We start from the raw sequence: 14,397 nt of genomic DNA, 5'->3' as shown, positions 1-14,397 counted from the left end.
GCTTTCCAACGCCACTAGAATCGTCAAATTCTGACTTCTACAGCTCAAGTTATGACAGAAATATCGAGACATACTCATGATGAAGAATTTCCAGATTTTCCTTAACATCTTCGACTTGCCACAACTCCCTCATTTCGACCCTGATTCTTGTGTCGTTTGTTCCTACGCATCGTGAATCCTATCGACATCATTCTTTTCCCTTCAAAAACCTGTTTGAGCCTAAAACCACTCAAAATGCACCTGTGATCCCATAAATGGTATTTATGAAAGAAATAATCCAAATTCCACACTTTAAACATATTTTTTTTTTCATAAATAAACCAATTAAATCACTAACAAAATATAAACATTCAAGCTCTTATCACAACCCCCAACCAGCTTTTTGCTAGTCCCTAGCAAAATAAGTGATAAAATAAGTCTCTAAGTTTAAAAAGAAAACAACTAATTAAAACCCTAAATTTAAACTATCCTAATTCACTTTCGTAGATTGATACGATTGCATTTAGCTTATGCAACAAGCCTTTAAACCCCTAGGTGGCCCTAGTTGGACGAGTTGTAGTCTCGTGAGGGTTTCTACAATGATACCCACAACCATCCACACTAAACTTATCCTATACTCCAAAAGTAACAAAAACATAAACATAAAAAGAACACACTAACAAAAAGTCTTGGATCAATTCATAAAGATGTCTCAAAAATTGCATATAACAAAATAAATAGATTAATTAAAAATCACCTAAAACTCACAGACAATGCAAACATCAATTTCATTTTCGTTATCGACCCTAGAACATCCATACAACCACAAACTATTAGTCTACAAACCCGGATGGTTTTATGCACAACATTCATGAACAAAATTTTGATCTCAGAATTCGGGTTATGACTTATAGATGAATCCTGGAATCAAACTCCATAAGCTCACTTTTCAAACCACTCTCCACTAATGTAGAAATTCACACTACCTTGGATCAATAAGTCTTTGTAAAGGTTGTAACTTTAGGCCAGGGTATGGGTTCACGAAAGAACAGAAATGGAATTCAACAAAAATCAAATTGAGAGGCTTAATCTTCATTCATTCTCATTACTGTGATAAAAACACTTCCCTTTTTCACTCAGTAGCTTCCCAACCTTTATCAAGCTCTTTCTTTTCGACAATAATATAAACCTATTTGCATAATTTCAAATCTTCACAATGCTTTTTAATGCCCACTTTTCTTTTCTTTCTCTTTTTATTTTTTTTCCAGTTTTTTTTCCCTTTTTTTTCGTTTTTTTTTTTTTTTTAAACAAAGAAGGTAGAAAATACACATACAGCCCCACTGATTTTACAAGCACTCCACAACCCCCAACCAATTTCTTCGCATAAACCTGGGTTGTGGCAAAACTACACTTCCTCACCAACACTCGTAATAAGCTTGAATTACAATTAAGTCTCTTAAAGATAAAACGGGTAGGATTGTGTTTTAGACTCATAATTAGGGTAGGGTAAAAATTGAGTTCAAAGAAAGAAAAACAAGGCTAAATTGTGTTTAAAAAGGCTCAAAAGGTTAACTAGTGATAATGATAAAAAGGGTCGGCTTGAAAGGCTCAATCGGTCCAAAAACAGCCTAAATCATTTCCTAAGTGATGTGAACTCTAGGATTTCGCCTTGAGTGGTTGTCAAATAAGTTCTAGAGTTTTTTGAGATCGCAAAAATGTCCATGACATATTCACACATAAAACGTCTCTAAGTAAGTAAACTTAACCACTTTCAATCCACAAACCGCTAGGGTCTCAAACTAAATGTCATTAATATTCACAATCATCCGTAATTAAAGGCAAAAATTAATGCCCTCTACTTGTTACATGTTATTGCAATCATATTCCTATCATAGACATATAAATTAATCCAAGAGAAAAAAAACTCACACAATAAAACAAAAAAAACTATAAAAGAAAAAAAAAAATATGCTTCCTAAATCCATATGTCTATAATTTGCATAAAGGTGCGAATTCCTACCCCCAACCTTAAAATCAACATTGTCCCCAATGTACAAATGTAAACAAAAGGAAATAGAGAACAATAAAAGTTACCCCCTTTTTCAATAGTGAAGTGTGAATGCGCGTGACAATTCGATGACCAACTCATTTCATTCCATTGTTGCCTTTTAATTCTATCAAAACAAAGAAGCTTGCTGTGCACCTCATTGGAAACATACATCACGTGTTAAATTTATGAAGTTAGAGAAACAGACACAACATCAAAATTATTTACACTAAACAGAAAAAAAAAAAAAACATACTTGAAAATTAACACCTGCAAAAAGAACACACTAATCAATAAAAGAAAAAAAAAAAAAAAAAGCTTGGGTTGCCTCCCAAAAACGCTTGGTTAAAGTCGTAAGCTTGACTTTTTATTTTCTTCAATCTAGATCATCTAGGAGAATCCAAGCCCTCGTATCCTTAATTTCACCATTCACATAGGGCTTTAATCGTTGTTCATCTACCATCTCAAAGTCAGCCTCCATAGTTCTAGAGTTGACTAAACAATTCTCTAGGGATGAACTAGGGTAGTTTTCTTTTTTATTTACTATGTTATCAAGGATACTAATCTCAAAGCATGTGTCAAAGTCAGATGGGCGCTTCTTAGCATCAAAAACATTAAACTCTACTTGCTCATCTTCTACCCTTAAGATTAGTTTCCCTTGATGAACATCTATCAATGCTCTACCCGTTGCTAGAAAAGGTCGTCCTAGGATTAAAGGCATTTCTTGATCTTCCTCCATGTCTAACACTATGAAATCTACTGGGAAAATCAGTTTGTCTGCCTTAATTAAGATGTCTTCTACTACCCCCCTAGGATATGTTATCGATCAATCAACTAATTAGAGAGACACGGTGGTTGGCTTTACTTCTCCTAATCCAAGCTTCCTGTAAATGGAAAATGGCATTAAGTTAATACTAGCCCCTAAATCACATAACACTTTATCAAAATAACAACTACCAATAATACAAGGGATAGTAAAACTCCCCGGATCTCGTAGTTTAGGTGGTAGTTTCTTTTGAATCAGCGCGTTGCATTCCTCCATTAACATGACCTTCTTATGTTCCTCGAATTTTCTCTTGTGTGTGAGGATCTCCTTCAGAAACTTTGTATATTTCGGCATCTGTTCTAACATATCAACAAAAGGGATATTAATATGTAAACTTCGAAATATATCAATAAACTTACCGAATTGCTTGTCAAGCTTCTGATTCTTCAAACGGTGTGGGTACGGAAGGGTTGCCTGGCTTGAAGGAGGTTTCTGCTCAGATGTACGCTTGTCACGGCCACCAGATGCATCGCCGCGACTATGAGTTGAAACTTTTGACACATTCAGAGCAAGATCACGCTCGCCGCAGACACCAGTATCATCGCCGTGGCGATCGTCCATGTTTCTGACGAGCTTCTCCACATTCTCACGATCGCTGCGACGATCAGTATCATAGCCGTGGTGATCGTCCTTCTGCTCAGCTTCCAAGTCTTGTTCTTGCCTCAGTTTTTCACCCTCTGAATTCTCCAACATTCGTCCACTCCTCAAAGTGATTGCATGTACTTGTTCCTTGGGATTTTTCTCTGTATTGCTTAGCAAAACCCCTTGAACTCTTCCTGCTAATATATTATGAATCTGCCCAATTTGAGTCTCAAGGTTCCTAATAGAGGCTGATTGATTTTGGACAAGGATGTCAGTCTTCTCAAATCTCTTGCTTGTCTCTTCAATGAACTTGGTCGACACATTCTCTAAATTAGATTTTGGCTCTTGATTCTGAAAAATAGGAGGTTGTTTATGCTTGTTATTGTTGCTCCACGAGAAGTTCGGGTGTTTCCTCTATGTTGGATTGTATGTGTTGGAATATGGATTTCCTTGCCCCCTTTGAAAATTATCGACGTAATTGGCTTGTTTAGGCTGAGCAAACAAGTTCCCTTCTTGAAAATCCTTGGATTGATGATTTCCTACACAAAGGTCACATGTTAGAGAAGAAGATTCAATTGCATTTATTTTCAACACATTATCTAATTGCTTCTGGATGTTTGAAAGTTGAGCAGCCAATGCAGTGTAACCGTCAACTTCGTGCACTTTCGTTGATCTCCTTGTTGGAGTTCTCTCTGGAGTCCTCATATAGTTATTGTTCGCCATCACCTCAATCAGATTGTATGCATCCTATGGTGTTTTATTGTTCAAGGCTCCCCCACTTGCAGTATCAATCATAGCTTGAATAGTCGATAGCAACCCTTGGTAGAACGTTTGCAGTTGCGACCAAATTGGTAAACCATGGTGAGGGCACCTCCGTAAGAGATCTTTATACCTTTCCCATGCTTCATACAATGACTCCAAGTCTTGTTGGTAAAAATTGGTAAGCTCACTTCTCAGCTTGGCAGGTGGAAAGTATTCAGTGAGGAATGCTTGAGCTAACTCATTCCATGTCGTGATGCTTCCAGATAGAAAAGAAATCAACCAAGCGTCAGCTTTATCCCGAAGAGAGAATGGGAAAAGCCTTAGCCTAATTGCATCATCAGAGACTCCATTATGTCTGAATGTGTCGCACAACTCTAGAAAATTGGCGATATGCAAGTTGGGATCATCATTAGCCAACCCAACGAATTGAACCATCTACTGAATTATTTGAATGATGGCTGGCTTGATCTTGAAATTATTTGCTTGAACTGGTGGTCTCCTGATGCTAGAATAGCACCCGTCAATAGTAGGACTAGAGTAGTCCTTCAATGCTCTCTGAACCACTACTGCTCCACCATTTGCATTTCCCCCTAAAGTATCTTCAGTCTCATTCTCTTGATTTCCCATATTGGGATTCACAATTCCTATGTTAGCCATTGATCTTTCAAAGTTAGCTTGCCTCTTTTCTCTCCTCAACTATTTCGTGGTTCTCTCGATCTCAAAATCTAGTGGATTAAGATGACCACGACCTCTGGAATGTAAACTCTCTAGATTCTAGCTGAAAACCACAAACAAAACAAACAAAAATAAAAATTAATTAGTAAACAGAAATAAAACAAATCAAATTAGCAACTAAATATTTCGTATTGATATTGGTAAAACAAAATAGTTCCCCGGCAACGGCGCCGAAAACTTGACAGGCTATTCGCAAGTGTACGAAATTGCGCAAGTAATAAAGCTTGTGTAAAAGAGTGTCGAATCCTAAGAGAACTACCTACCAAGTACCAAACTAGTCTATTTTATTGCTATTTGATGAAACATAATCTTAAGAATTAATTTAATGAAAAAGATAACAAACTAAAAATTAAACAAAGGCAGAATTTTATTAATACTATGGTAAACAAATCAATATGACTAAACCTAGGGCATAGATTTCACACCAATTTAATCCTATGTATTGACAATTATTGCTAACCTAATTAAGCTTATTCTAAAGGCCAAATTCCCTGATATTCCACTAACTTTCTCTCAAACAATTAGCGAATTAACCCTTAAGCAACAACCCAAAATATCTCTAAGTTGGATTTAGGAGTTAAGAGATCATTAAATTCTATAGAATTTACCAGAGCCTCACAGATCGCAGTAACCTATCTCTAGTGTTCGCTCAATCTATGGTTTTATTACCTTAGACAAATCAGGTTTCATCTCTCGATCTCAACCCAACCCATGATATCATTTAACTCTCGGATCCTTAAGAATTGAAAGCATTATGCATAATAATAAAACTTAGAATTAAATGCTCAATAAGAATTAACAACAAATTAAATCAACACATATTCATAAATTGGGCTACATCTTTAGCCCTAGAAAAAAGATTTAGTTCATAATTACAATAATGAAAACAACCATTGTATTTAATAACATGAGTTCAAGAAAGAAAAATAGAAAAACTTCTCTAATTTGTGAACGAGAATCGCAAGAATTTCGATCTCCAAAGTAGTAGCCGTCCTTTCTCCTCCTTCTAATCCTCTTTAATTTCTTCAAAACTCTCTGTTATATCTCTGGGGTTCTTGGTCGTGCTTAGGAAAAAGATTAGAAAACTTAGCCCATTCAGATTCGAATTAGGGTAATGAATTAACACAAACCCGTTACCCATCGCTGCGGAGGTAAGAATGGTCGCCGTGACGATTGTTCTTTCTATCCAAAGCATCCATAATCTTTAGAATTAGATGAAGTCATCAACACAAACATTGTAGCTCTCTGAATAAGCTTTCCAACGCCACTAGAATCGTCAAATTCTGACTTCTACAGCTCAAGTTATGACAGAAACATCGAGGCATACTCATGATGAAGAATTTCTAGATTTTCCGTGACATCTTCGACTTGCCACAACTCCCTCATTTCGACCCTAATTCTTGTGCCGTTTGTTCCTACGAGTCGTGAATCCTATCGACATCATTCTTTTCCCTTCAAAAACTTGTTTGAGCCTGAAACCACTCAAAATGCACCCATGATCCCATAAATGGTATTTATGAAAGAAATAATCCAAATTCCACACTTTAAACACATTTTTTCATAAATAAACCAATTAAATCACTAACAAAATATAAAAATTCAAGCTCTTATCATTTATCAGTCTCAAAAGGACTTAATATGTGTCTCATGGAGGTTGCCACTACGAATTTTTATGCTACATTGGATACTGATATCTATATGAAAATCCCTAAAGGATTCAAAGTGCCAGAAGCAAATAAAAGGAACATATATTCAATAAAATTACAAAGATCATTATATGGATTGAAACAATCAGGACGAATGTGATATAATTGTCTCAGTGAATATCTGATTAAGAAAGGATATATCAATGATCTTGTATGCTCGCGTGTTTTTATAAAAAGGTCAGAATCAGGATTTGCAATTGTGGCAGTATATGTCGATGACATGAACTTAATAGGGACTTTTAAAGAGCCCACAAAAGCTGTCGAGTACTTAAAAAGAGAGTTTCAAATGAAGGATTTAGGGAAAACAAAGTATTGTCTTGGCCTGTAGATCGAGCATTGTTCAAATAGAGTTTTGCTATATTAACCAATTTATACTAAAAAGATCCTTAAGCGATTTTATATGGATAAATCTCACATCTTGAGTAGCCCAATGGTAGTTCGGTCTCTTAATCCTAAAAATGATCAATTTCATCCTTAAGAAGACGATGAAAAGATACTTGGTCTTGAAATACGGTATCTAAATGTAATAGGTACATTATTATATTTGACACAATGTACAAGACCAGACATAACATTTGCAGTGAATCTGTTGGCAAGATTTAGTTCTACACCAACTTGCCAACATTGGAATGGGATCAAGCATGTCTTTTGTTACCTCAATGACTCGGGATTATTTTATCCAAGGAAATCTGTTAATGTTCCTAAATTAGTTGGCTATACAAATGCTAGGTACCTTTCTGATCCTGACAAAGCCTGCTCATAGCGGGGTATGTATTCACTCATAATGGTACTGCAATATCATGACGCTTTACAAAACAGACATTGGTTGCTACTTCCTTCAACCACTCTGAGATTCTTAAGCTTTATGAAGCTAGCCGATAATACGTATGATTAAGGTCTGTCATCCATCATATTGAAAGTACATGCAAATTGTCACAATTATAAATGAAGACAATGCAGCATTATTGCCCAAGTTATGAGAGGATATATCAAAGGAGACAAAACCAAGCATATTTAGCCGAAATTCTTTTACACTCATGAACTCTAGCAAAATCAAGAGATTGATGGCAACATTTGAAAAGTTAGTGTATGGCATTGGTATGCGGGGACTCAATAAATTACTAAATTAATTGTACCATTATCAGGGGCAGCACTGATCAAGAGGAGCATCAATTAGGGGGACTTTATTATACTGGATACATGTACACTGTACTCTTTTTTCCTTGATCAGGTTTTGTTCCACTGGGTTTTCCTGACAAGGTTTTTAATGAGGCAGTATTTCGCACGTCCAACACCATTATACAATTCATCATGTAATTTTGTTTCTTTGCTTAAGGTTTTTGTCCCACTGGGTTTCTCTTAAGTAAAGTCAATTATAATTATCTGTAAGTGGTGGATTTTATTTGGTGGAGATCCAAGGGGGAGTGCTGTAAAGAAATATGGATCTACCACTATTTGACACATTTCATCACACTATTGCCACCTCTTGACACATGGCAAAAGGTGGTCACAATTTGTGGCACCTAGTGGCTAAATGGTAAGATTTGATTAGTTTAGGGGGGTGGGGGTGACAAGAATTACTATATAAACTCTTCCCTCCTTTGTAATTCTAGTGTACTAAAATGAAAAAAGATAATAAATTTCAGCCCCCTTTATTGTTATTCTATTTACAATAGTCTCTTATTTTTCATTAGTTATGCATTAGTCCTTATAATGTTTTATATTTCGTAATTATTATAATATGAGACAAATTGAGCTCTCTGAACGGTAATGGCTTAGTACGATGTGAGATAAATTCAACCCGTTGTGATATATGCATTGCAAGCTGATAAATGAATTTACGATAAAATTCCTTCCAAATAACTAACTCAAATTAAGAGAGTATCCAACCACAGTTCAACAATTTAGTTTTAAGCTTATACTGTTGCTTCATTCTATAGAGTTGAAAATTCCAAAATCAGTAACTGTTGTTTCATATAGCTCTCTCTGAGTCTCTGTAGCTCCCTGCTCTAAAACCAATCTTATTGCTCTTTGATTATTTGCTGGCTTGGCTTTGCATTAATTTCAAGTCTTCAACTACCCCGTCAACTCTAGAGTCTAGACTTGAATTTGTTTTAGAAATATCCCCCAGATTTTGGATTACATATTTTTGTGGTATTAGATTTAATTACTGTTTAAAAGAATTTCACAGCCGTGAAAGTCAAGATATGTACGAAGTTATTTTCAATCCACAGTAGAAGCTGAGATCACGAAACTAGTATAAATAAAGTCGCACCCTTCAAGCAAGATACGTGACAGATTTCGATAGTAATAGCTAGATTTCATTAAGTTCACTTTGTCTGTTCTTCTTTTTCCAACAATAATGGCGGCGACATTGCCAAAACTTGGTAGCTCTCTAGCTGTGCCTTGTGTCCAAGAGATAGCCAAGAAGCCACCCACCAGAGTTCCACAAAGATACGTGCGTCCCGATCAGGAAAATCCTTTCGTTTCTAATAACAATTCTGTTCTACAAGTCCCTGTTGTGGATATGCAAAGGTTACTTTCTGCAGATTTCATGGACTCGGAGCTCGACAAATTACACCAAGCATGCAAAGAATGGGGTTTCTTCCAGGTTCGTATACATTTATATTCAAGAGAATGAATGAATTATTATTGGCATTAATGGGAACTAAATCAATTTGTTGGGCGCAGTTGATAAATCATACGGTGGATATTTCTTTGGTGGAGAAAGTGAAATCGGAGATTGAGAAGTTCTTCACGTTGCCAATAGAAGAGAAGAAGAAGTATGGGCAACTTCCAGGGGATATTGAAGGATTTGGGAATGCGTTTGTTGTTTCTGAAGAGCAAAAGCTTGACTGGGGAGACATGTTCTATTTGACTACTCTCCCAATTCATTTGAGGAAACCGCACCTCTTTCCCAAGCTCCCTCTCTCCTTCAGGTTCAATTTTTTTATTTTTTTTTTAATTTTATTTTCATGGAATAGATCCTTAGACAGTTATGTTGTAATATTGCTTTCACCATTTATAACGTGATTTATTAAAATTTAAGCTGTAAGATTTCTATTTCTTTCCTCAAATATTTTCTTTTTCTTTGTTTGTCTGCGATAGAGACATTTTATCTACCCACTATAAAGATGAAAATTGAAATGCCAGCACTTTAATGTAAAAGGAGGAGAGATTTTCTCATCCGCCCCATCCCATCAATCAAATGTCAATTGTTATTATACGATTAATTAAACATAATTAAATAAAACTTCAAAATCTTGGTTTATTGTTTCTTATAAATTTAAGTGACAGACCTATGGCAGCCCAAGAGTGAAGGCGAACCAACATGAGCACTGATTAGAAACCTGGCCCAACCCGACCATTTTAACTGGTTAGACTAAGACCCAGGGCCTTCATCGGTTTTACCGGCAAAGGTGGAAAACTAGCCCTCAAAATTTAAACACACCCTATTCCTTCCACTCACCCCCTCTTATATTGCACTTTCTCCCCCATTAATTAAATAAAACTTCAAAGTCTTGGTTTATTGTTTCTTATAAATTTAAGTGACGGACCTATGGCAGTCCAAGAGTAAAGGCGAACCAACATGAGCACTGATTAGAAACCTGGCCCAACCCGACCATTTTAACTGGTTAGACTAAGACCCTGGGCCTTCATCAGTTTAACCGACATAGGTGGAAAACTAGCCCTCAAAATTATAAACATACCCTACTCCTTCCACTCACCCCCTCTTATATTGCACTTTCTCCCCCATTCCAACGGATTCTGGTGCCTAAAATCATCCCCGAACCCTCCATTGGCCTCACTGATGTCTCCCTACCAAAAACCCCAACACCCCGGACCTTGATTGTTCATCGATCGTCGTCGACCACCCTTAGGGTTACGCGATTTTAATTTTTTGGGTTGTTCCTGGCCCCAAAAATCATCCTCGACCCCTCCATTTGCCTGACTGAAGAATTTTCTTCACGAGCAGAGAAACTTTGGAGGCTTATTCGGGTGAAGTAAAAAATCTGGCAATGAAAATTCTGAACCTGATGGCAAAAGCTCTAGGAATGGAAGCTAATGATATGAAGGTGTTGTTTGAAAAAGGATGGCAGTCAATGAGGATGAACTACTATCCTCCATGTCCACAACCAGAGGTTGCCATAGGCCTCAGTCCTCATTCTGACTCCGTCGGCCTCACCATCCTCCTGCAGATCAACGAGATGGAAGGCCTTCAAATCAAGAAAGATGGGATGTGGGTTCCTATTAAACCTCTTAGTAATGCTTTTGTTGTCAACATCGGGGACAATTTGGAGGTATAATTTGCTTAAATTGGTAGAATATTATACATAATGGAATTTGTTCTTGACTGTTTTTATGGATGATTTTGCAGATGGTGACGAATGGAATTTACCCAAGTATTGAGCATCGTGCAACCGTGAACTCCACAAAAGAGAGGCTCTCTATTGCAACATTTTACTGCCCCAAACTGGATGGAGACATGGGTCCAGCACCGAGCCTTATTACTCCAGAGACTCCAGCACTGTTTAGAAGAATTGGAGTTGAAGACTACTTCAAGGGATTATTTACACGCAAACTTGATGGAAAGGCATACATTGACGTGATGAGAATCGATAATCAAGAGGAGTAAAATATGTTAATGTGAGAAATCTTTTGAGTATTTTATCATATGATAAATAAACACCAGAAAGTTTGTCAGCTTGTATGAGAAAATTAATAATGTCAATTCAGACTTGTCTGATATATTAATAAATTGTCGAAATTCTGAGTGCCACCACAGCGCCAAGAACTCCATACATATTTTAAGCAAATAATTAGTTGCCTTAATTTGATGGCATGAAAATAACAATAATGTTACGGACACCGGGATTTTTACACCGAAATATTGTATCCGCCTACGTGTAACACGTCTTTGATTTTTTTAATAATTTTTTTCTAGTGAACGGTCGTCCATCAAATTTAGACCGTCGTTCACTCACATGGACGCTCGTCCATATTATATGGACGAGGTCCATATACCAGAAACGGGCGTCTCCAATTAAAGGACGCCCGTCCATAAGTAAAATGGAATAATTTTTTTTTATAAAAATTAGGGACGACCGTCCCTTCATTTTAGACGGCCGTCCCTTATTCAAAATATGAAAATAAAAAAAGAAAAAAATTTGGGGACAAGCGTCCATATCCCTTAAGTTTGGACGGACGTCCATTTGGACGCCCTAATGGATGCCCGTCCATACTTTTAAAAAAAAAAAAAAAAAAAAAAAGACATTCTAAACACCTTTCTTCAATCTTCTTCTTCGTCTTCATTCCCCATCTCCTCTCTTTTTCATCGTCTTCATTCCCCCAGCCTCACCTTCCTGAACAGCATAGTTCCCACGAGATATTTAGTTTCTTTTACCAGATTACGAAAATCTGTTCTAATCCCACTGCAGATAAGAAAGCCTGGCAACAAAATTCCACTCACAAACTCTTCTGTTTTCTCCATAACCTCAATGGCAAACTCTCCTTTTGGTATGATAAGTCCAAATACAAATCCACGGTGGATTATCCACCCACCAGTGAATGTGAGCCACACGCGTCTGTGATGAATCCACTAACAGCCACGCCCATGAGAATGATATATATAAGGGTATCGCTTAATTTATTGCTGAATTTGCCTTGTTTGTTTTTGGTATGCTGTAACATCCAAGTAATGAGTGGATGCAATCCAAAGAAGGAGACTATTATAAAGCAAAATATTGGAACTAATGACAAAGTTATGCTGTGAAGATTCTCATCAGAAATAACAATTGCCAGAACAAGAAATAACCATGTCAAGATATCAGTAATGAGAGCGGAACTCAAGGCAATTGTGCCAAGTTCTGTGTGGAGGAGCTTGACATCTGAAAGTGTTTCGGGGAAACTTGTGATACTTAGAGTTATAGCCCAGAACAGAGCACCCACATAATTTTGATCTCGTTCCGGCCGGTCATTTACAAGAGGTACAAAGTATAAGATTGCCCCAACAACAAATGGAATAAAAAATCTAGCAAAGGCGATGCTCCATGATTTCTTTCTCGTGTGCTTTAAATTGGATAGATCCATCTCTGACCCCACCAAGAACATGTAGTAAGTGACCCCCAAATTGGCGTATGACTCTAACAACATGCTCTGCTCATATGGGAAAAGATTCATCCATCTAAAAGGATCGCGTTCCCAATAGAAAATACTCCCTAGGAAAGTTGGGCCAACGAGAATAGAAGCCTATACACCCAGGAAAAGAAATAACCGTGTCAAATAATTGTTAACCTTCCCAATTAAATCTTGAACATTGATAGAATCGACGCAGAATTGTAAGCATCAAGTGTCAATCTATGCATATGAAAGAAGAAAAAGATGGATGAACTTGCAAGACGTATTGATGTTTAATAACAAAATTATAACATATAGCAGAAGGATGGAGCTGAGATGTTGCACTTACCATAAGCTGAGAAACAAAACGAGGCTGACGAAGAGGTTTGACCAGCATAGTTCCCACGAGATATTTATTACTTGCATTTACCTATGGCTTTGTTCATGAATTCACTGTGTTTTTTTCATATTTATTACTAATGTTCAGGAAGGTGAGGCTGGGGGAATGAAGACGAAGAAAAAGAGAGGAGACGGGGAATGAAGACGAAGAAGAAGATTGAAGAAGAAAGGTGTTTAGGAATTTTTTTTTTTTTTTTTTAAAGTATGGACGGCCGTCCATTTCTAATGGACGTCTGTCAAACTTAAGGGATGGTCGTTCAAAATTTATGGCGGGTCATCCCCAAATTTTTTTTTTTTTTTATTTTCATATTTTGAATAAGGGACGGCTGTTAAAATGAAGGGACGGCCGTCCCTAATTTTATAAAAAAATTTTATTCCATTTTACTTATGGACGGATGTCCTTTAATGGGGACGCCTGTCATGGTATATGGACCGCCGTTATATAATATAGACGGGCGTCCATGTGAGTGAACGGCCGTTCAAATTTGATGGATGACGTTCACTAGAAAAAAATTGTTAAAAAATCAGAGACGTGTTACATGTAGATCGGTTACAATATTTCGATGTAAAAATCTGGTGTCTGTAGGATATTGTGAAAATAAACATGGACAATGTTGATGCATATTTGGTTTAAGAGCAATAATAAATATCCTAGTTTGGGTCAGACGACAAACCTTTTGTTCTAGATAACTGCCAAATGAAATAATGCTTTTTATGTAAAATCTTGGTGTCTGTAGCATTATTGTGAAAATAAACATGGACACTGTTGATGCATTATTGGTTTAAGAGCAATAATAAATATCCTAGTTTGGGTCAGACGACAAACCTTTTGTTCTAGATAACTGCAAAATGAAATAATGCTTTTTCCATAATAAGAATTAGGTGTGTGATGAAAATTAAATATGACGTTCCTCTGCAATTGTTAGGCAGGAAATGTGAGTTGTAAACTCACTTTTTACAACTTGAACTGTAAAAAATGGTGGCTGTCGAAGGTGGTTATTAAAGATGGTGGCTGTAAAAATGGTGGCTGTCAAAGATAGTGGGAAGCATTAATTGCCAAGGAACCGCCACTGCACTTCTAGAAAGAGGAGTGTAGGAACTCTGTAGAGGGCAGTCACTACTTTCTCAAATTTTCTCCTCCCTTTTGTTGTAAGGAAAAGTTTTTTCTCCTATTTCAAGAGTGAATTTTTGATTTGTTTTTCTCCTTATATTTAGAGAGAAGGTATTGTAACTCGTATTTTACT

At 36.7% G+C, this 14,397-nt stretch overlaps 1 protein-coding gene and 1 non-coding gene across 2 annotated transcripts; both read left to right on the top strand.

Moving 5' to 3' along the window:
• The first annotated feature begins 4,287 nt into the window (after positions 1–4,287).
• On the top strand, positions 4,288–4,394 carry LOC116114847. The gene has a single exon (XR_004125595.1). It is a non-coding gene; the product is annotated as a small nucleolar RNA R71 (small nucleolar RNA).
• A 4,556-nt stretch (positions 4,395–8,950) lies between these two features.
• On the top strand, positions 8,951–11,417 carry LOC116114777 (protein SRG1-like). Its single transcript, XM_031400914.1, has 4 exons — positions 8,951–9,248; positions 9,329–9,576; positions 10,614–10,938; positions 11,016–11,417. Exons 1-4 carry the CDS (start codon positions 9,000–9,002, stop codon positions 11,271–11,273), a joined length of 1,080 nt encoding a protein of 359 aa, XP_031256774.1. The 5' UTR covers positions 8,951–8,999; the 3' UTR covers positions 11,274–11,417.
• The last annotated feature ends 2,980 nt before the right edge of the window (positions 11,418–14,397 follow it).

This window comes from Pistacia vera, unplaced genomic scaffold (assembly GCF_008641045.1).
Source record: "Pistacia vera cultivar Batoury unplaced genomic scaffold, PisVer_v2 Contig723, whole genome shotgun sequence".
Classification (NCBI taxonomy): Eukaryota; Viridiplantae; Streptophyta; class Magnoliopsida; order Sapindales; family Anacardiaceae; genus Pistacia; species Pistacia vera.
Note: the sequence above shows the minus strand (reverse complement) of the source record. Positions and strands in the feature narration are given on the sequence as shown.

What these genes read in the sequence shown, in the direction of transcription:
- LOC116114777 (XM_031400914.1), top strand. Translation starts at nt 9,000, where the DNA reads ATGGCGGCGACATTGCCAAAACTTGGTAGCTCTCTAGCTGTGCCTTGT. An exon ending in AAGCTCCCTCTCTCCTTCAG is followed by an intron (nt 9,577 to 10,613) that starts GTTCAATTTTTT and finishes CTTCACGAGCAG; the next exon opens with AGAAACTTTGGAGGCTTATT. An exon ending in ACATCGGGGACAATTTGGAG is followed by an intron (nt 10,939 to 11,015) that starts GTATAATTTGCT and finishes ATGATTTTGCAG; the next exon opens with ATGGTGACGAATGGAATTTA.